Source organism: Anguilla rostrata, chromosome 14, assembly GCF_018555375.3.
Source record: "Anguilla rostrata isolate EN2019 chromosome 14, ASM1855537v3, whole genome shotgun sequence".
In the NCBI taxonomy this organism is placed as follows: domain Eukaryota; kingdom Metazoa; phylum Chordata; class Actinopteri; order Anguilliformes; family Anguillidae; genus Anguilla; species Anguilla rostrata.
In genome coordinates this window covers 34,774,608-34,795,118 of record NC_057946.1, presented here as the reverse complement: position 1 = coordinate 34,795,118, position 20,511 = coordinate 34,774,608, and the positions used below count along the sequence as shown (strand labels likewise).

General features: G+C 43.6%; 1 protein-coding gene across 32 annotated transcripts in view; it reads right to left on the bottom strand.

Moving 5' to 3' along the window:
• Positions 1–2,705: 2,705 nt before the first annotated feature.
• vldlr (very low density lipoprotein receptor) overlaps positions 2,706–20,511 on the bottom strand; it is a 42,857-nt gene continuing 25,051 nt past the window's right edge. Inside the window, exons 11-29 of one of the 32 annotated variants that reach the window (XM_064309290.1) lie at positions 19,429–19,653; positions 17,075–17,193; positions 16,449–16,588; positions 15,322–15,463; positions 14,463–14,612; positions 12,800–12,862; positions 11,577–11,639; positions 11,133–11,195; positions 10,610–10,675; positions 10,317–10,403; positions 9,219–9,281; positions 8,793–8,858; positions 8,341–8,400; positions 7,601–7,660; positions 6,392–6,454; positions 5,643–5,684; positions 4,689–4,769; positions 4,123–4,292; positions 2,706–3,576 (exon numbers count right to left, since the gene is read on the bottom strand). In XM_064309290.1, the coding sequence (XP_064165360.1) occupies positions 3,541–3,576; positions 4,123–4,292; positions 4,689–4,769; positions 5,643–5,684; positions 6,392–6,454; positions 7,601–7,660; positions 8,341–8,400; positions 8,793–8,858; positions 9,219–9,281; positions 10,317–10,403; positions 10,610–10,675; positions 11,133–11,195; positions 11,577–11,639; positions 12,800–12,862; positions 14,463–14,612; positions 15,322–15,463; positions 16,449–16,588; positions 17,075–17,193; positions 19,429–19,653 (1,759 nt within the window). In that variant the 3' untranslated portion in view covers positions 2,706–3,540. The remainder of the gene's footprint in view (positions 3,577–4,122; positions 4,293–4,688; positions 4,770–5,642; positions 5,685–6,391; positions 6,455–7,600; positions 7,661–8,340; positions 8,401–8,792; positions 8,859–9,218; positions 9,282–10,316; positions 10,404–10,609; positions 10,676–11,132; positions 11,196–11,576; positions 11,640–12,799; positions 12,863–14,462; positions 14,613–15,321; positions 15,464–16,448; positions 16,589–17,074; positions 17,194–19,428; positions 19,654–20,511) is intronic. The other 31 variants (XM_064309292.1, XM_064309291.1, XM_064309294.1 and 28 more) reach the window with 31 other exon arrangements.

Here is a 20,511-nt window from a genome sequence, read left to right as displayed (position 1 = left end):
ATAATCTATACCCACGTAAGACTCCCTGGTGTAAACAAAGGCAAATCCAAATCCCATATGAAACACAACTTGGGATCCGTTCTTTACAGGACCTTCCTTTCCCTCAGTCCCCCTTAATGTTAAACATTTCCTTAACTTCCTGTTGAATTTTCCACTCAACATCAAGCATTATCAATTCTGACTTCTGATGAGACATTATCGGAGAGAGAAAAAACAAAAAACTACAGTAGGTTCTGAGGGCAGCTCAGGAATCCCGACTCCTCAAATACTGCTTACTGGGGACCAGATCGTTTTTAAAGAGGCTTTTTCCACACACTATCCATACTATCCATAAATGCATGAGTAATATGTACATGGTTAAGCAGTAGATGTCAAATATGCAGTTATTGTTGCTAGTGGGAGGTGTGCTGACTATGCAGATGCGGCCCGCCCCCCCCCCCAATTTGTACATCTGAATCTTTCCTCCCCCCTCTCAGCAGTCAGTGGTGGTTCCAGCAGTTGAAATGCACTGCTGTGAATGCACTCAGTAAATTGTTTATACACCTTGAAAGGACATCATATGACCAAGTCGCTTTAACATTTTGACAAATGACTGCCTACACTCAAGTACATGTAGGTGTGTTTACAGTTTTACAGTATACCAGGCTTTTGCTTCCTAGTCACAGTTCAATTGTTTACCCTCAAAAGAAACACCATCTCTTCAGCAATGGTGGTCCTGGGATCCCACTATGCGTTTGGGTTTTTGGCACAGCCAATATCTTACTAAATGATTAAAAATATGCCTTTAAGTTGTAACAGATTAATTTTTTTACATTCACTTATTCTAGATAATGCTATTTGCAGTCATTGAACTCTTAATTTCTCAGTTTAGCATCAGTTACCAGATGAACACACTCGACAGTCCATATGTCCTAGTTCCACACTTGTGCATGCAAGCACTCGAGTATGTATGCACATAAGTGTTTGGTGCAAGGACACACACGCATTATGTGCATGTAACTTTGTGCACACATTGAGGGGAAATGAATGGGAACACTCCCAGCACACCATACCCGGCATTCATTTAATTCTCTCCGATTACAAAGAATTCCCCAATCACAGATGGAGCGAGTATATTAAAGCTTAATCCACACAGCCACCTGGTTCAGTTCCTCAGTGCGATCAACCACCCCCCCCCCCCCCCCCATTAGCAAGCACATGCTGCACAGCATGTGGGAATTACACACTGGTAAACAACTTGGGTACAAATGGCTCCGATGCACGGATAATCTTTAAATCGTTATAAGCAGATCCATCTTCCCTGTTGGTTAATTTATCTGCCATCTTGTGTGTTGGTCTGTTTTAAGTATTAAGCCACAAAAGTGGTATACAATTAAATATATATTTTTAAAGTAACCAAGAAAAACTTTGCTTAAGGTAAAGCATGAGATTCCTTTAAAGAAGAAAAAAAAAAAAAAAAAAAAAAAAGGACTTGGCCTTATATGGCTGAAGCTCACATTTGATTGGCATCCCACTCACCAGCTGCACAGCTGACAGGTGTAAATTACCATGGCAACTGAGAAACATGGCCTCCAAATGACCAATATACCAAATCATCCTGTAGAGGTCAGGGTTATTTTATTGAAGTCAACAAAATTAAATAAGGAACCAATGAATAATGGCATAAAATTAAGCTTAAGGAGGACATTTTTGCTTGGGAGACAAGGTAAAAAGAATCAGCTGCACTGCATTGTGTCTACAGATAAAGGCCCCTACTTTTCAACACCTATCCTTACAAATTAAAAAATAAAAAATAAAAAAAATAAACTTGCAGAGAGTAATGTAACCTGGAATAAATGTTGAGCTATGCTCCCATTAGCCATGCCATACATAATATACACAGTGCCACTTTCACGTTAAAGCATAAATTTCAGTGCATTTGTGTTCAGCAGAGGTGAAGTCCTGAGTTGATTTAACGCTAGATGCAGTTACAGCCTTTTGAATTGGGAAAAATGAGCTGTTGAATAAACAAATTAGTGCATGCTCCCTCATCTGAGAACAAAGTACGCAGTCCATTCCCTGAAGTGATTAACGGCAGTGTTACTCTGACAAGGAAATTATTCATTGCCAAGTATGAGAAGGGTTACAAAGCAGAGAACTGGTGGTAAGTGGCACGTCCACTTCAAGGGGGGGGGGGGGGCAAGCTGAGCGTACCCATCCTTCTGACAAGTGCTCTCAGATTTTCTACATAACCGAGAGGACACTTTTGGGGAAGGGCTGAGATGGCTGTGATCATGGAAAAGGACCTCGAGCCTGGTGCTTACAAAATAACATTTAAAGCAGGTAATTCCATTAAGCCCCATTAAACTCCCAAAATAAGAGGCCAATTGCTCAACGGCACAGGTGTATGGAAATGACTAAGTGGCAGTCCATTTAATCTAATAACCCCCCTCAGCCACCATCATCCCAGCAGTCTTCAGTCAAAGTCAGCAACAACCTGGCAAACTAATTTAGAAATGCTGATTTTTCCAGACACAAAAGGTAGGGACACTAGTAACCTGTTGTGTTAGACTTCAGCCACTGGTGCCATTAAAAGACCTCACAAAATGTAATAGTTAATTAGGAAAAATTAGTCTCAAACCATATAAAACAACCTCTGGGGACCCTACAGTGAAATCTTAAACCAGACCCATCTTTCCAGCAGAATAAGGATGAGACTGAAAGGCCAGTTTTTAAAGTCTTATTTTATTTGAAGTGATTGCAAATGTTTTACTCTTCACAGTACAGAGCCTGTAGTCCCCCCTGTACAATGCTATAAAAGGTCACAGGAACGGCACAAACATACAAAATATTTTAACAAATTATTCAGTTTTTAAATACATTTTCCTCTACCCTGGTACTATGCCCGACCATAGCAAAAAATTGATTCGGTCAAATGTATACAATCTTATTTACAGGAGAGCATTTGAACAAAGTGCTTCAGAGTCCTGATTATGTTCTCTATGGAGGGATATGTACAATTCAGTTTTCCGCTTTCTTGTTTTATAAATGTAACAGCACTTTCCATACAGAGGTCATGTTCCCCAGCACATACACACACCAGAGCTTCAGAAGAATGTGCTTCAGGAGGTCTTGTTTGGGGTGGGGGGTGGGGGGGGGGGGGGTAAAGAAAGACTGATACATCTTTAAGCTGTGACTGTCTAAAATATTCACAAATGGACTGACTGAGTTAGCACTGCTGCAAGACCAGGCATGGGTCTTCGTTATCCACGATGAACACGCTGAGCTTGTGGGGACTTTGAGGGGCGGGGGAAAAAATGGGGTAGAACCTGACCTTGCCCGCTCCCCCCGTGTGGCTTTGGGTATGCTTAAAGCAGGCTTCGAAGGACGCGATGCATTATTGTATACTCTGTATAAACAATGGCACACCACACATCCCCCAGAAAACAGATCAACTTAATGCACTTCAGAAGGCATCTGGTCTTAGCGCTACTGCAATAGCAGTTGTTGGCACGGGTACCAAAGAGACAGTTAACAGATGACGTATTGAGAAGGGTAGGGTTACGACAAGTCGTCTTCTGTATTCACAACTGATATCTGTGAAAGACAAACAGAATGCAAATCATACAAGACCCAATAATAATAATAATAATAATGCCCGTTTAAAACATTTAAGGGCAGATCCATTTATGATGAATTAAATCAGTAATTTTTCTGAATGTCACGTTTCCTGATTTTAAATCAGGAAATCCTCATTTTCAGACCCCAGGATGAGTGGGGTATTTAATTGAAAAAAATTTCACTTTTCACTTCATTTCTTTGAGTTTGCTTTAGCTTGATTTCATCCCCAAAAAATTGTACTGCATATGCTCTAAACCCTTGAAGGTGTAAGATTAAAATGCCCTAAACATTCTAATGCTGATTTAACAATCAATTCTAGTACCTGAACGCACTGAAGTTCCAAAAGTTCCAAAATTACCGACTTAATTCTTGAGGGGGAAAGAGAAAAAGAAAAGAAACCTCCAAGTGGCCAAGTGCATTAGAATTAATCTAAGGGTAGGTAAAACACAAACCGTATACTTTCCCCAGGCCAAAGCATGCAGTAGTCTGACTGAGTTGAAAGCCTAAAGATCAAGGACTCACTGCTGGGTATGTGTGGCCGACAGTAGAGGTATGCCTGCTGATGTCGATGTTGAGGTCTTCTTCAGTGGTCTTCAGGTACACGGGGTTGTCAAAGTTCATGCTCTTCTTGTTCTTCAGCTGCCAGTTGCGCCACATGAGGTAGCCGCCAGCAGCAGCCATGGCCAGCAGCACTACAGAAACAAGGCAGTGACAGAAGGGCAGTGAGGCTTCTGGGATAGCAAAGTCCTCCCATGCAAGTCCCATTCTATAGTAGGAGTCACTGAGATGCAAGACTTGAACTTTCAGGGCTTGTTTATAAATGGGCCAATTGTTCTCCATCTAAATACTGAATACTGATGACAAGGTGGGTTAATTTGATCTGGGAAGAGTAGTTTAAATGCTCATGGAAGTCCACATTTTCCTAACTTTGTTTACAAGGCCTTTTCCTGATACTTTATCATGCCAGCTTTCAGTGCAAGAGGCCTTTGCTGCAAGTTTACACTAATGGTTAAACCCATTTTAAAAGTCAAACACAATGCACATTTCCTGATGTAATAAGGATTTCTCGCCATGCAGGAAGTACTCACAGACTGGCAGAATCGCCCAGGCAGCAGCAGATCCTTTCGCAGATGAATTCACCTCATGGATCGAGGTGCTGACGTTCCCCTCTTAAGACACACAACAAGCATGTTAAGCCTGGATGCACTTTGAATTTGGACTGGTTTACATCAGAAGTGCACAAGTGACCTGCTTTCTGAATTTCATGCTGATATCCGCTTAGTAGGTCCCAGCTGTTTACATGAGCTACAGCTGCAGACTGCACATATATCACTGAAGAAAGCACCTTAGTGTAGTCTTACACAGGAGTTAACTAGCACTAGTGCACTACTGAGAACAAAAGCCAGTACACACACTCTGGCTCTCCAGGATAGAAGTTCTACACATTTGAGTGAGTGGGTTTTTTTTTTTTTTTTTTTGCCAAAACTGAACACTGGTACAAGGAAAGGTAGAAAATTAGTGCTGACGGTAAGTGAAAGGAAACAGCTTGCTGTAACCCTGTGACAGAGGCTGTAATGATCTGTAGGCTGTGCCAGGTCTGAAATATGCACAGTATGGCAGTCAGCCCAGATTAAATGAACATGAATATCGTTTTGGCTTCATTTAGTAATGGACCAATGAGATGAGGGATGGGCAATGGAGATGGGATGAAGAGTCTGATCTTGGCAAGACCAGAACCTGCTGGATCAATGAGGTGTGAACGCACGAGGCGTTAATGATTACATGAGCCCTTTTTACAACCCCGTCCAGTTCCTCCCCTATCAGATTGCCAGATTGGACAAAATCATCCCTTTCCAATTGATTTTCCCCAAAGCCCAAGATTAAACCTGTAGCACCATCAGTGACTTACAAAAATTCCCAAAATACCTGAGGGGGATCTAGAATCATAAGCATGGGGTGACTGGCATCTTGGTCATAACGGAAACCCAAACAGTTACTGAATCCCTGGACTCAGAACAGTACAAGAAATCCAGGCAGCTTACCAGCAGTGACTGGACTGGGGACCACTTTTGGTTTCTTTGATGCTTTGAATAAAACAAAAACCTCAGGATCAGTGCAATGCAAGTACAGCAACTGCAAACTGACCCTAAATGTACAAAGTAGGACAAATTAACATGGGAACAAGCAACCATAAAGTTTGAAACACTGAATTCCACGTTAATCTAAAACATCTGCATATTTTCCTTAAACATCCAGTGGTGGATTCCCAAGTGCCCCCCGATAGTCTTACACTCACCATACAACAAACATGACTAGACTTCAGTGTGAATTCTACCACAAGATCTAAAAAGCAAACCTACTTGCCAAACCACATTCTCCACCTCCGAACACATTATTCAGAATATAAGATAACAGTACTTACACCAGTACAGAAATGGAAAACCTAAGGGGAAAATTCACCCCAAACCCATGTGCCATGTTTACTACAACATAAGCAGTTGCTACCAGAACAAGCTACAAGATATGCATTTAATGCATAATTAAGTTACTAAAATCCAAGCCTAATCAATGTGTACGTATCTGTAGAACATTGATATCTGATTTGGCATCATGGGAGTCCAGTTTGCGCAAAACATTCATGGCAAAAACACAAACTAAAGCCCCTTCACCACTTCACCCTGCACCAAGTGAGTAATCACATCAGAGAGACTCTGCTGTACAGTCATGAGAAACCTAAAGCTCATCTGTTCCCCAGGCCGTAATACCAGCAGGCCACAGCCAGCAGCGTTACCTGTAGGCCGAACGGGCCGTGTCTGCAACTTCCCATCATTCTTTGAGGGCTCCGTAGGCATGGCTGTCACAAGAGTGCAAGTAAGCGTCACTTCAGAAAGAATGGACACCTGACAAAGAATCCCAGCAACTTCCCACACAAACTGTGAAACCCTACTGTGAGGCACACCCTCAATCGCTTGGTCACTCAGTTCTCCCTCCATAAACATGCTTCCCTAGCTGCATCCATAACTGCTTCCCTAGTCTACTGCTCAATTTGCACATGCCGCTGCATGTGACCTGTACTTCACAGTACAGACACACAGCTAAACATCTGGTCCTTCTTCCTTTACAGCATAACACTGAAAATCACTTTTACCAGCATTAAGCATGAGCCAGAGACTCCAGCCACCTCTCAGCTAAAACAGGCCCTTCCATCCAGGTAAGGCACCAGTTCAGGGGGACTAAAGTGATTGATCAATTCAATATTTGGGAATTTTCCATTGCCTCTGACATTGCCTGTAGGAAATCCAGATTAGGCATATTCTACAAACTCCTAACTTCAGACAGATGCATATGGGCCTCCAACAAGTCAGGGAGTGCCAAAAACATGCATTCAGGTTGTTTGATGACCGTTACCTTAATTACTCTACAACAGCTGTAGAAGTCAAACTGACAGCATGCAGTTTCAAAACACAAACGCACTCAAGCAGTGAAAGGCAGGGTTATGACTCCCTGATGAGTGTTTAGCAGGGTCGAGCTGATCTAAACTGCAGGATCGCAGAAACGGCACATCAACGTAATCACCTCCCACTGAACACTGCCAAACGCAGTCCAAACGATGGCCGTTTAATCCAGTTGTCCATCAGACCTTGCCAATTTCCACCCATTTCTCTTCTATGACGACATCCTAGCCCAGGGATGTCAAACTCCAGTCCTAGAGGGCCGCAGTGTATTGCTGGCTCAGTGCTTTTCATTTAAGGGATTGATTAGCTAGAGTCCACACACCATGTTCTCAAAGCCTTAATTGGCTACTGAGTGAAAGGAAACCACAAAAACCTGCAGACACTGCAGCCCTCCACGACTGGAGTTTGACACCCCTGCTTATCCACTTGCTCCGTTTTTAATAAGTGGTCAAAACCTTTGCAAACCTGCTGTGTTTTGAAGGCTGCAAAGCATGTTGGGATTACAAGGTCCTATTAGAGTGGGAACAGCTGCCCAAAGTCATTACCTGAAGATGGAGCAGGGCGAGTCTGCACCTTCCAGACATTGTTTGTGGGCAGAGGTGCAGCTGTCATGAAAGAGTGCAGTGAGAATCATTTTTAAAATATGGGGAAAAACTAAAAATTTGCATACATGAACACTGACCCCACTCAGGCACCCACAAACTACAGGACCGATAATGAGAGCCAAAAGAAAACCAGTTACTGGTGGTGGAATCTGGAATAAACCTCACCAAGTTCCTCAAAGACCAATGACTTTAAACAAGTCCACAGCCAAGAGGACATTTTGAAACACAGCCAACTGCATGATCACACCATGTTATAAATGCACAGCTCAACACTGGGACCTCTCATGCATTCATATCTACACACCACTTTAAAAGTATAAGGCTAAATCTGAGTTCAGAACAAGTTGAAAAATCAGTCCAAACTAATTTAGTAATGACCCTTCCTCACCAGGCAGTAAATCTACAGTTGAGGGGTAAGGCTAGGGTTAGCCTTGCAATGTCATTGTGGGGCACATTTGAACCTTCTAATCGTAGTTTGTGAGTGAATATCGCTAATAAAACAAACATGAATTGCTAAGCATCCTATTCAGCTACAGAAGGAAACCCAGCCTACAGCTGAAAACACCTCTCCCTGTCCACACCAACATAACTTTGAAATCTGAGCAGAGCGGAAGGTCAAACTTCAGCAGCCATCGCAAACTGTCCAGTGATATGGACACGGCACCCAATGATGTCATTACCTGGAGGAGGAGCAGGGCGAGTCTGCACCTTCCAGACATTGTTTGTGGGCAGAGGTGCCGCTGTCACAAGAGCGCAGTTAGAATCATTTTAATAAATGTGGAGAAAAACTAAAATTTCCACACATGAATGAATACTGGGCCCACTTAGACACCCAAACTACAAAACTGATAATGAGAGCCAAAGAAAACCAGTCAATGGGGGTGGAATCTGGAATAAATCTCACCCGTCTAATCATAGTTTGTGAGAATCGCTAATAAAACTTAACTGCTAAGCATCCTATTAAGCTACACTGTGCACGAAAGCTACAGGAGGAAACCCAGCTTACAGCTGGACACATCTCCCTACCCACAACAGCATAACTCTTTAAAATCTGAACTGAGCTGAAGTCAAACTTCAGCAGCCACTGCAAACTGTCCAGTGATATGGACAAAGCACCCAATGATGTCATTACCTGGAGGAGGAGCAGTGTATTTCGGTACCTTCCTATCATAGTTTGCCGGTGGTGGAGAAGGTGAAGCTGTCGTGAAAGCGGGCAGTAAGCATCACTTGTGCAAAACACTAAATTTATTTTACTCACAAATGAACTTTAATACAATCTGGGGACACTGCCCATTAGCTATGGCAGCCTTAGACGGCATCCAAACAAACCACTAGAGGTCACGGTCAATAATCTCTCATTCAACAAGCTAAACCGATTCCCTAGTCTGCATGTGACCTGTAAATCAAAAATACATGACTCAACATTGGGCTTCTAGCCTGCATAAGCCCATAAAACTAATGAATAAAAATTACCAGCATTGAGCCAGACTCCAATCACCACAGTGTGTGAAACTAGTGCTTAAGTTCAAGCCTGGAACAGAACTACCCGACTCATTACCTGGAGGCTGGGTGGGGTGTGTCTGTACCCTCCAGTTGTAGTTTTTGGTTGGCACAGAGGCAGCTGTCATGAAAGAGGGTGGTAAAGACCATTTTAGCAGTGGGGAGGTGCAAATTAGTGGATAGAATTAATATCCACGAAGACTGTCCACACAAGCTGAGACTTGTACTAAAGAGGACCCCAAGCAGTTCCCAATTAGTTAAACACCTCACCTAACAAACATACTAACACTTCCCCACAGTACAACCCCTTCTGAAAAGCATCATTGGCAAATTACTAAATTATATTTGCATCACAGTAGAATATACCACTCAATGTGCCTTCTCCACGTCCTAAACGCCGCAGAACATTTTTCCCCCCTCAAAGTTGTTCAAAGTCTAATGCAGCGGTGGATTCCTTACGCGATTCACATGGAACACCGATAAGTGCAGGCTGCCTTCGAAATGAAACACTTTGCAAACAATAACAACGCTTGACACCTACGCAGTTGCCTCCCAGATGCTCCTCAAAAGGGTGTGCATTTGACTCCCCGACACCATTCAAAAAATGTGATGCAATTCATTTGTTCCACATCCTGTTTTTCTGTCAAGCCCAGCTGAAATTCTGACTAACTCAGTATTCACCCCAAGCAATGCCACCTTCCTTACTCGGCTCATTTCACAGGGCACAGCATCTAGCAACCAGCTTCATTTTAATGACTAAAACTGCCAGAGATGGAGTTCGTCACTGCACCTTCTCACTTTCATCCCAATCGGCCTCAACAACAAATTACATTTCACCCATACTTAAACATAACAATGACGAGGCCATTCAGCTTTAACACTTGCCATTTTCCTGACTAAACTGTACATAGTGCTCCGATTACCAACAGACAAGATAGTATCCAATAACAATCCCCAGAGTTTCTGCCTCTATTATGTGACCTGGCAGGCTATTCCACACATTGACCAGTGTGAAACTATTCTTCCAAATGCATCTACAGAATTTACGTTTTGCTAAATTTCCATGTCCCCTCGTTCTAGTAACAGAACCTTCAGCAGGCTGCACATTATCCAGTGTTTCAGTGTGAGGCTAGGGTTGGCCACTCAGTGTAATTACCTGGAGGCGGAGCGGGGTGTGTCTGGAACTTCCAGTCAGAGTTTACAGCTGGGGAAGGTGCAGCTGTCAAGAGGGCAGTGAGTAGCGCTTCAGCAATAAAAATTTAATTACAAAACTACCAAGCGTCCCGCTCAGCTACATTGCCCACACAAACTAGGAAATCCGTCCTACAGCCAGAGGCACCTCCCTCCCCCATCCATAACTGCATACAGTAACTCTAAATCTGAGCTGAGCTCAAGCCAAACTTCAGCAGCCACTGCAAACTGGGACAAGGCACCAAGTGAGGTCATTACCTGGAGGCAGAGCAGGGCTTGTGTACACCTTCCAATCATAGTTGGTTGGGGTCAAAGAAGGTGAAGCTGTCATGAAAGAGGGTAGTGGGCAGCAATTTTTCAAAATGAGGTGGAATACATTTTTGCCTGTGTCTGGATATTGATGCCATCTGGACACTGCCCATATAAACTTGGGGCAATCTCAGAAAGCACCCAAACAAACCAGTATCAATTTTCCCTCAGTTCCTTAGTCACACACTGAACTGCCTCCAGCACATTTTGAACAGACTCCATGTGACCAGTACATCACAACAGATTCATAGCTCAAAATCCTTATCTGCATAACCCTTTTTTTAAAAATCACTTGTCAGCATTAGCCTGGAGCCACAAAAACTCCAGTCACCTCACACAGCTCAAATGGCCCCTTCCATCCAAATGAGGTCAAATGAGACTGAGCATGTGACCAATCAGAACCATGACTGCCTGCACAGACTAAAACCAGTGTCCTGGAAGAGGGCTGGGAGAAGCCACTCAATGTCATTACCTGGAGGCTGAGTGGGGTCTGTCTGCACCTTCCCATCATGCACTGAGGGCTGGGACGCTCCCACTGTCATGAAAGAGGGCCATCATGAGCATAACTGGCAAAACGGTAAATGGGGAATTCTTTGAGGCCATCTGGGCAGACTGCCCATATAAACAAAGACTCCAATCCTAAGAAGCACCCAAACAAACCACCAGAGTTCACCATCAATTCTCACACCGTCCCCGTGCCATGAACATGAACAGCATTCCTAGTCTACTGAACATTTTGATCAGAAGGCTGGATAGTGATCAGTACATCATGGTACAGAAACACCGCTGAACTCTAGTCTCAAACTCCTGTTCAGGGGGGACTGAGCAAGTGACTGATGTGAAACCCTACACCCCCCTTTGACTGCAAAACTAGTGTCCAGGTGTAAGGCTGGGAGGAGCCATTTTATGTCATTACCTGGAGGCCGAGTGGGGCGTGTCTGCACCTTCCAATCATGCTTTTTGGGCTCTGAAGGTATGGCTGTCATGAGAAAGGGCAGCGAGCGTCACTTGTACAGAATAGAAAATTTAAATTTTGTCCATTAATGGACATTCAACCTACTCAGTCAAGTTCGCCCACTCTAGCTATGAGACCCATCCAGCGAAGAATCCAAACAAGCCAAATTCTCCCTCGATTCTCCACAAGTTTCAAACATAACTTCCCAGCCAAGGACGTTCAGAAAAGCACAGACTGACTACATGTTAGCACGAATGAAAATAACCAAACCAGAAAGCGTAGCTACACAGAAAATGTTGCAGTATTGATCATTTACCAACAGACTCAGGTTCATTTCCAACGCCAGGGCATGACTTGTTCCATTCTTAGATTAGTCAGAAACATTGACATTAAACGGCCACCATATCAAGAACAAAGTCCATTTGTTCGATCCAGCAGATTCGATGAGCTTCCTGAACCAAATTTTAACATGTCGTCAATATTAGGTTAAGACTGAAGAGAATTAATGACTTCAGATCATACAGATGAGGGTTCTATGTTATGAAGCTACAATACTATAATATCGCATACAAGCTGACATTTTCTGGTTTTCTTTTCCCACAGGTAATGAACTGAACAATTATTGCTACTGATTTGCCAGAGTGTCTTCACACCTGACTCCCAGGTAAAGGGAGGGTGGAAAACCAGCAGTTCTTGGACCTTGAGGGCCATGATTTGAGTAACAGGGTCCTAAAGCTTTACACCTAACAATCTACTTACACAGCTGGATATTTACAGAAGCAATGTACTCTTACTCAAGGGTATATGCCCAAATATTGCACTTCAAAAATATAGGCCCACTTTTGAGGCGAGCAAGGTCCATCTGCTGCTTTGGTCTAACTTTTAGGATAACTGAGCAACAGGTGAACGGAAAATTTATATTCACATTCCAGAGGCTTCAATGCCACCTTAGTGTTGGTCACCATGTGTTTACCACACGGCACGCACCGTCTCATAAGGCTGTCCAAGTGGATTAGTTGCCATGTCAACACAACAGGGAGAGCAACAAGTCACTGTGGTGTGAAATTTAATTAACGGACTTTTGAGCTCATCACTGCAGACTGCAAGGAGGACAATGTCCAGATGCAGTACTGGGGGGGGGGGGGGGGGGGGGTAAGAACGCCAGTGCTACTTGAAGTCATTACCTGAAGGAGGAGGGGGGCGTGTTCTCATTTTCCCATCATCCTTTGGGGCTGCTGAAGGCTCTGCTGTCGTGAAAGAGTTACACTTTAGCAGATAATGGAAAAAGTCAAGATTTCTTCCCGTTGATGGATGGTTGTACCATCGAGGAACAGTCAAGCACTCTCGCATTCAGATATCACATGGCTAGTTCTGCCGCAACACCACCCCCCACCGTATTCACAAACTGGCAATCCATCAATTTCAAGTGAGAACACATATGGCAAACAGCCTGAAGAGGAAATGAGGGGAAGAGCAAGGAGAGAAAGGAGAGACCCAGACTTCCTACTTCATTTAAAATTAGTTCCTGCGAGTACCAGAGACCAAAAAAGGCTCATGTTTGGTCATGTGCAAGATGAAAATGAGATGGAACCATGGATCTGTGGGTAGGACACCAATCGTGATCCTGATGATATTTCAGATGGACACCAACAGTGATTTCAGCCTCTCACACCAACCCAGGTATGTGTAACAGAGACAGGTGAACCCTTTGAAGCATTACACCCCCTTTATAAATGTACCCACATTTCCCGTACAAGCTGAGGAACAAATGTTCAAATGCTTCATGTTCTAATCAAGGATAGCTAATCAGATACAAAAGCAGCCAAATTGTCACAATGCTAAAGATGCAGCTCTGTCAAAAGAAAAGGCCATATTCAGTATCAGAATTGTACACATTGAGTAGATCAGTGACAATCACATCAACCGTTAACTCTGCACAGATAGCCCAGAATGCACACAGATGCTCTGGGCCTTGACAGTAGCATAGCGCGTTCTCCAAGTCACAAAGGGACCCCATTCCCAGGGAGATACAAAAGGCGACAGCAATTTCGGTTAATGTCAAAAGGGAGAGCGCAAAGCCTGAATAAGGGAGCTTAAGCTGCTATCCTGATTCAGACAAAAAAAAAAAGGGGGGGGGGCTCCCACTCTTTCATCCCACTGGAGTGAATGCATCCTGGGCCATGGTTTCCCCATTCTACATATTCCAATGGAAGGGGACCCTCTGAACCCCCCACCCCAATTCAGCCAAACATTCTCTTCAATGAGCTGAACAGAAAAGCCATTTCCTAGACAACATGTAAACAGACATAGAAGCTAAAGACAGTTTCTACATTTCCTTGATGCCCTCTTCCCCCCCTCCCCCTCCCACCCAATTCTCCAACCTTCTCCCAGTCTATTCTGTAGTGCATTTTCACTTGCTGCAGTGCCATCTCTGTTAAGCAAACGTTGGAAAGGGCCAGATCTGCTGGGGGAAGAAAAGCTCATTGTGGTGGGGGGCAGCAGAAATCGCAGGGGGAGAAAAGGAAAGGGGGAGGGGGTGGGGGCAGAGAGTTTGGTTAGGGGACCAAAGGCGCAGAGTGACAATCAAAGCCAGTCCACAGTGAGGAATGTCAGGGCAAAGATGTCTGAAACGCCACAAAGGGAGAAGGCATCAATACGCGGGGGAGCGAACCACAGAAAGGACACGGAGCACCAAAAAGCAGCCTTTTAAAATTCAAAAAGGGCGGCAGAGAATAGGGCTTGAAGAACATTCTGGCAAGGTTGCCCACAGAGGGGAAGTGGTGTGTGTGTGTGAGGATGGCGGTTAACCCTTTTTCAGGGGTGCCCAGGGGCATGCTGGGTACTTGCCGGGTTTGCAGCGCTGACCGTCGGTGGCCAGGTCCTGCCCCTGGGGGCAGACGCAGGTGTACTTTGGGGAGTGCTTGTTGATCTGGGGGGCCGGCAGGCACATGTAGGCACAGCCGCCATTATCTCCTTTCTCGTTACACCAGTTTGTCCCTGCAAAAGGAGAGAGGAATAAATTAAAAATAGGCTGTTAAAATTTAAAATAGGGCTTCTGCAAAGGCTGCACTTGTGAATCCTTGCTGAAACCTCCCCCTTGATTCTTGCTCCTCCAAGGAGCATGTAACAGACTGGAATGCACTTGAAGATGGGGGACCTTCCACAATTTCCAGGTCAAGCAAGGACAGAGGAAACTAGCATGGATAAAATAAGCAACTGAAATGAACCCCAGGTCAATCGTTTCCTGACCCCAATCCATACAGTTTCTTCCATTCGGTCAACATTGCCTATTGTTCTACAGAGTAGCGTGGGAGATACGGTTACTCAGTTTTGAAGGCCTTCTGGGTCTTGGTAGATTCAAAGCAGCATATTTATATCCTAACCTTAATTATAAAAAAAGGAGAAGCTGACTGGACACATCAGTGCTCAGACTGAGATGCTTTATGAATACAGAACCAAAACTCACCTAGTTGTCAGTACTGTCAGTTTGATAGTAAATCCACATTTACAGGTTAAGAATGTCAACCACCAGTTTTTTTAAGTCTGGATTTTTACACCCACATTTTATCATGCCTACAATTTCCCTCAAAATTCTATGAGAATGATGGACGGCTGTAGGGAAACTCCAGGAATTTGCCGCCAGCATTTCAACAAGGCCTACAGCCACTTCTGCCCTGGCCAGTGGCCAAACAGCTGCTGGACTCACCTGACAGCTGGATCAGCTCGTGGTAGACGATGATGTCCTGGGGTTCGTTCAGATTGCTGGCCAGCGTGATCACATCTGTGCCAGTGAACTTGTTTGCACCGTAGATCGCCTCGTTCTCCCCATCAGTCCAGAACACTCGATCCTGAAAAGACGAAAGGAAAAAAAATACATAAAGCACGAGAACAGGCAGCCAGATATGCCCATGAAAGTGTTCCACAACGGATGCAGGAATGTGTTCTCAGCGGAGACGATGTGGGTGCAGTTCAGCCATGAACCAACAGATGTCCCCCATGTTAAACCCAAACCGCAAATCAAACAGACATTGGATCTTAAAGCAACAGCTATACATCAGACCCAGCAACATGATTTTTCGGATGCGAAACGGCTGTTCTAAAGACAAACATTTAAAAAGGAGTTTTGATTGAAAGCCCAAAATTAATTCATGCATCTCAAATTTCTTGCATCTCTTCCAAACAACCTCAGCTCATTCATCAACACCAATTAGATTTGATGAGCCAAAAAGGAAAAATTCACAGATGGCAAACCCAGAGAATGAGATGCCCTGCTCTGACATTTGTCCAGATGTACACAAGAAGCGGTCAAAATACCAATAGAATGAATAATGTTGCCGAAATGTACAACGTGTTACAAGTTAGAAGGCCAGGTTATCAAAGATTGATTTTAAAAAATGTATAAAAACTGAACAGGCAACATTTGTACCACCACAGTAAATGGGTTGTAAGTAACATGAATCGAGCAAAGCGAAGCAGATGTTTAAAGGTGAATAATTAAGCTGGAGGCTTAGAATTCTTTTCCACTTAAACCACAGCTTTGTTGCATATCCACAAGACAACTCTAGCATGCTTGTTAAGTCAAGGATGTGGCAGTAAAGCTTTATGAAACTGCTGATGTAAACCAATCATTGCTTTGCAGGGGAGAGCTTTGTTTTTGGGTTCTATTATGAGGTTCATGAAACCCAAGGTTATGGCTGAAAAGTCACCTGAGAACAGTTTGGAGAGATAATTTGGAGAATTTCGATGCATCAATTATTCCTGTCTGATGAAACATTGCTCTCCCATCACCAGTAACAAATCAAAAGGAAAAGCTCCCCTTTGCTCGGTCCTTACCTCAAAGACTGTGAGGGCAAAGGGATGGGCCAGATAATCCTGAGACTGTAGAACCTTCCGGCGGTTGTCACCATTAAGGTCCACGCTACAGAGCATGTGCAGCTTGGAGTCCACCCAGTACAGCCTGCTCTTGATAAGATCTGCAGTCGATACAAACGTACATCTGAACTAAACAGACACTTACACTTCAAAGAGACCTGCTAATGAAAAAAAACAGGTTCTCCTGGTTGGAAAGCTCAGTTACCAATCAATTTACACTTCAAAACAAGCTGTCCCAGGGTTCTGAGCAGCATACAATTACAAGATGCTACAACTGCATATATATTCAGCAGCTGGGCTTCAGGAATGGGATTTCAGACGCTACACTCGTCTCAGGGACAGGACTTGAGCATGTTAACCACATGCACAGGAAACGTAGGATCAAGTTATTCGACAAATAAGTGGGATGCTGAAGAGTGGCATTGATTACAGGGTAGAGGTACAAAGGGCCAATGATCAAATGCAGCGCCCACAAAGGCAAACATACATTCACAGCCAATTTCCAGCTGAAATGCTTCCACAGCTGAAGTGGGTAAAACACAGGTTTTTTCCCCTGTTATGCCTTAATGGGGCATGCGACTACCCACCCAAAGTGATCCCGTTGGGCCACTGAATCTCAGTCGCAACCAGGACCTGCCTGTCCACTCCATTCATCCCGGACTTCTCGATCTTGGCTGGCTCGCCCCAATCAGACCAGTACAGAAACCTGAAAAAAAGGGGGGTAGGGACAGAGCTCTAATGACCAGGAGGCAAAGACCAGTGACACATTCCAGGAGGATTACAGATTATTCATGAATGAAACCATGCAGATGCACCCAGAGCACTGGAAAAAACACAGCAGCACCAAGCCATGACTATAATAATAAAAAATAAAAAAAATAAAAAATAAAAAATAAACGAATCAAAATGCATTACATTACATTACATTACATTATAGGCATTTAGCAGACGCTCTTATCCAGAGCGACGTACAACAAGTGCATAGGTTTCAAGATGTAGAGGCGCAAAAGAAACACTAGAGTGAAGTAAGGATCGTAGTGCCAGAAGTGACCACATCGATCAGGACTCCAACCCTGTAGAGTAAGCTTGTTCAGCAGCAAGAATCCTACCAAGTACAAAGTACAAACTAGCACTGGAATCACACCTAATCATACAAAAACAATCCTACCAGATACACTAACATAATCAAATTATCCTAGCTAGGTACAATGAGCTGAACTATAGGCTAGGGAGGGGTGGGGAGAGGTGCAGCCTGAAGAGATGAGTCTTCAGTCTGCGTTTGAAAGTGGTGAGATTCTCTGCTGTTCTGACCATCACGGGGAGGTCATTCCACCAGCGAGGGGCCAGGACAGACAGCAGACGGGAGCGGGAAGTGCAGACGCGAAGAGGGGGAGGTGCCAAGCGTCCAGAGGTGGCAGAACGGAGAGGTCTGGCTGGTGTGTAGGGTCTGATGATCCTCTGAATGTACCCTGGTGCTGACCCCTTAGCTGCCTGGTATGCAAGCACCAAGGACTTAAATTAGCATGTTGTATGTGCACCATTGCTGGGAGATGGCTCCACCTCCTTGTATTAGCCAGATTTCCTCCAGACTGTAGGTAGGCTAAAGAATCAAGAAGTCAAACCTCCAATATTCCAAATATGCTTGCATACACATTTGTATATCAAATAAGATTCTTCATAGTAGATTAGATTTATCTTGCCGTGCTCTGTAGAATCTGTACTGCTGCAACCTTTAACTTGGATATTTTTGATGTGGATTCAGAATGCAGGTTTTTTTAATTTATAAAAGCTGTGCCATTTTAAGTGTTAATGGCATATTCAGGCAATGGTAAATGTGGAGATGTCTACTACTCAGGAAAATTTCTGCCTTGGTTGGCAAATTTCTACACTAACTTTGGTACATTGGTCAATTCACAGTGGTGTCAATCTTTTCCACCCGTGTGTGGGCTGTGGGCCTTTACGAAGACGACGAGCATTTAAACATAAAAATCCTAGGGATCAGCAGCCAAAATTAATTATGGAACCTCACCTTGAAAATAATTTGATGTTTTGCATACCTTAGCCCAAAAGAAAATGTACAGACCCAAAAATACATACCTCCTTTCTCCCAATGGTAGAGACAAGTCAGAATTTAGCTGAGGCTGCAATTCAGATTAATCTAAAAACATGGCTGCAAACTAGCAGTCGTCAAGAACTGACATTATAAACAGAATTTACGATTACACAGCATTTTCCAATTCAACAAACCTTCATTCACTTCAATCATGAGGAGTTACGTCGCACTTTAAATGGTCTTTTGCTGATAGAGATAAGAGATTCGATTTTGACACAAGTGGCCATTAATTATCAAAGACTGAACAAACCAACTTTTGGGCTGGTACCCATAGTAACAATTCATTTCTGCCTATGAAATGCATGGCATAATCTGGATTTATAACAAGTAGAATGGTAAACCTGCACCATTCTTTATATATGAATAGCACAGGGCTGCCAAACTCCAATCCTGGAGGGCTCATGTGCATAAACTGATCCTTGTTAAGTCTGGCTTAATTTTCTAAACAGCTGTATACACCAGTGACTGTTCACTTATTAAACCACAAAAGAATGTTTTCATGTGCAGTAAAAATTCATGTGCAGTCTACAGGACCAGAGTTTAAATTAATGAGTGAAATCCCAAAACTGATTAGGGATCATCATTTACTCCTTTTATAAACCACAGTAAAATGCTTGTGTCAATAATATACATGCAGCTCTACAAAAAATGGCACATTAAATGATTGTGCCAATAGACTAATGGAATCCCAAAAAGGATTTGGATTTCAAATCAATGTTCAGGTAAAGACTCATTATATGGATCTAGAAAACGGAGAATGCTTGTAAACCAAACCAAACCAAACCAAACCAAACATTGATGAAATGGACATTTAGAGTTGCTAGTCACCCAGAAAGAGGATCCACTGCAATGGAGGCCGGCTCTTTCAGTCCGCTGTTGAACAGAACCTTCCTCTTGGAGCCGCTGAAGTCTGCCACAGTGATGGACTTGGTGCCCAGGTCAGACCAGTAGATGTTCTTGTAGATCCAGTCCACCGCGATGCCCACGGGGGTCTGCACATTGTCAATCACTTTGGTATGGCTGTTCACCTCATCCCGCTTGTCCAGCACGGTGCTGCGATGGGGACAACATAAGATCGTCAAACGCTGAACAAACATCACTGTTCAATGCGGGCTGACCAACCCTGACCTTAAAGCAAGAACACATGCTTTGCATTGACCCATCACTAATGGTTAACTTGTTTTGTGGCCCTCAAAAAGCAGAGGTTGATGAGAGGTCACGGGGAGGGATGTCATGAATCCTTTGGTAGTCCTCTAGGCTACCGAGCAGTCAAATTTGTCAGTCCAGTCCAACAGGATGTATTCAGTCAGACATCAATTTGAAGTAAGCAAAAGGCTCCTGCTGTCAACTGGTCCAGTCTATGTGGAATGGTAGGACAGAAAACATTTTAGCTAGGTTGAGAAATACCATAATACTTTCAGTCATGTACATTGCTAATAGGAATTGCTAGCTAGTCAATGAAACTTAAGGCGAAATAATCCAGTGAGCTAGGAACGCATGTTAGCCAGGTTCATTTGCCAATACCAGGAGCAATACCAAACTTGAGTAACATTAGCTAGATGGCTAGTTTGCAAGGCAGTTATTAGGTATATCAAACATAAGTATATCCATTAAGCAAGTCGGATTAATACAATTAAGATGCAAGCTAAATTTGCCTATGGCTACTTGGCTTTAACAGGGACCTCCAACATTTCCATCCTAACAATCGCCTTATCGGCCAGCAACAGCACATCTTGGCAGCAAGATATAGCACTAATATACAGTACATTTAACTGCTTTACTACCAATTCAGCAGATGCTTAAGCATCTAGGAAAAAACCATTGATCCACAGTTGCACTACATCTTAAAATGGCAATACTTAAAGAAATTAATGCAGCAACAGATGGACAAAAACAAGACCGTTTCCATGT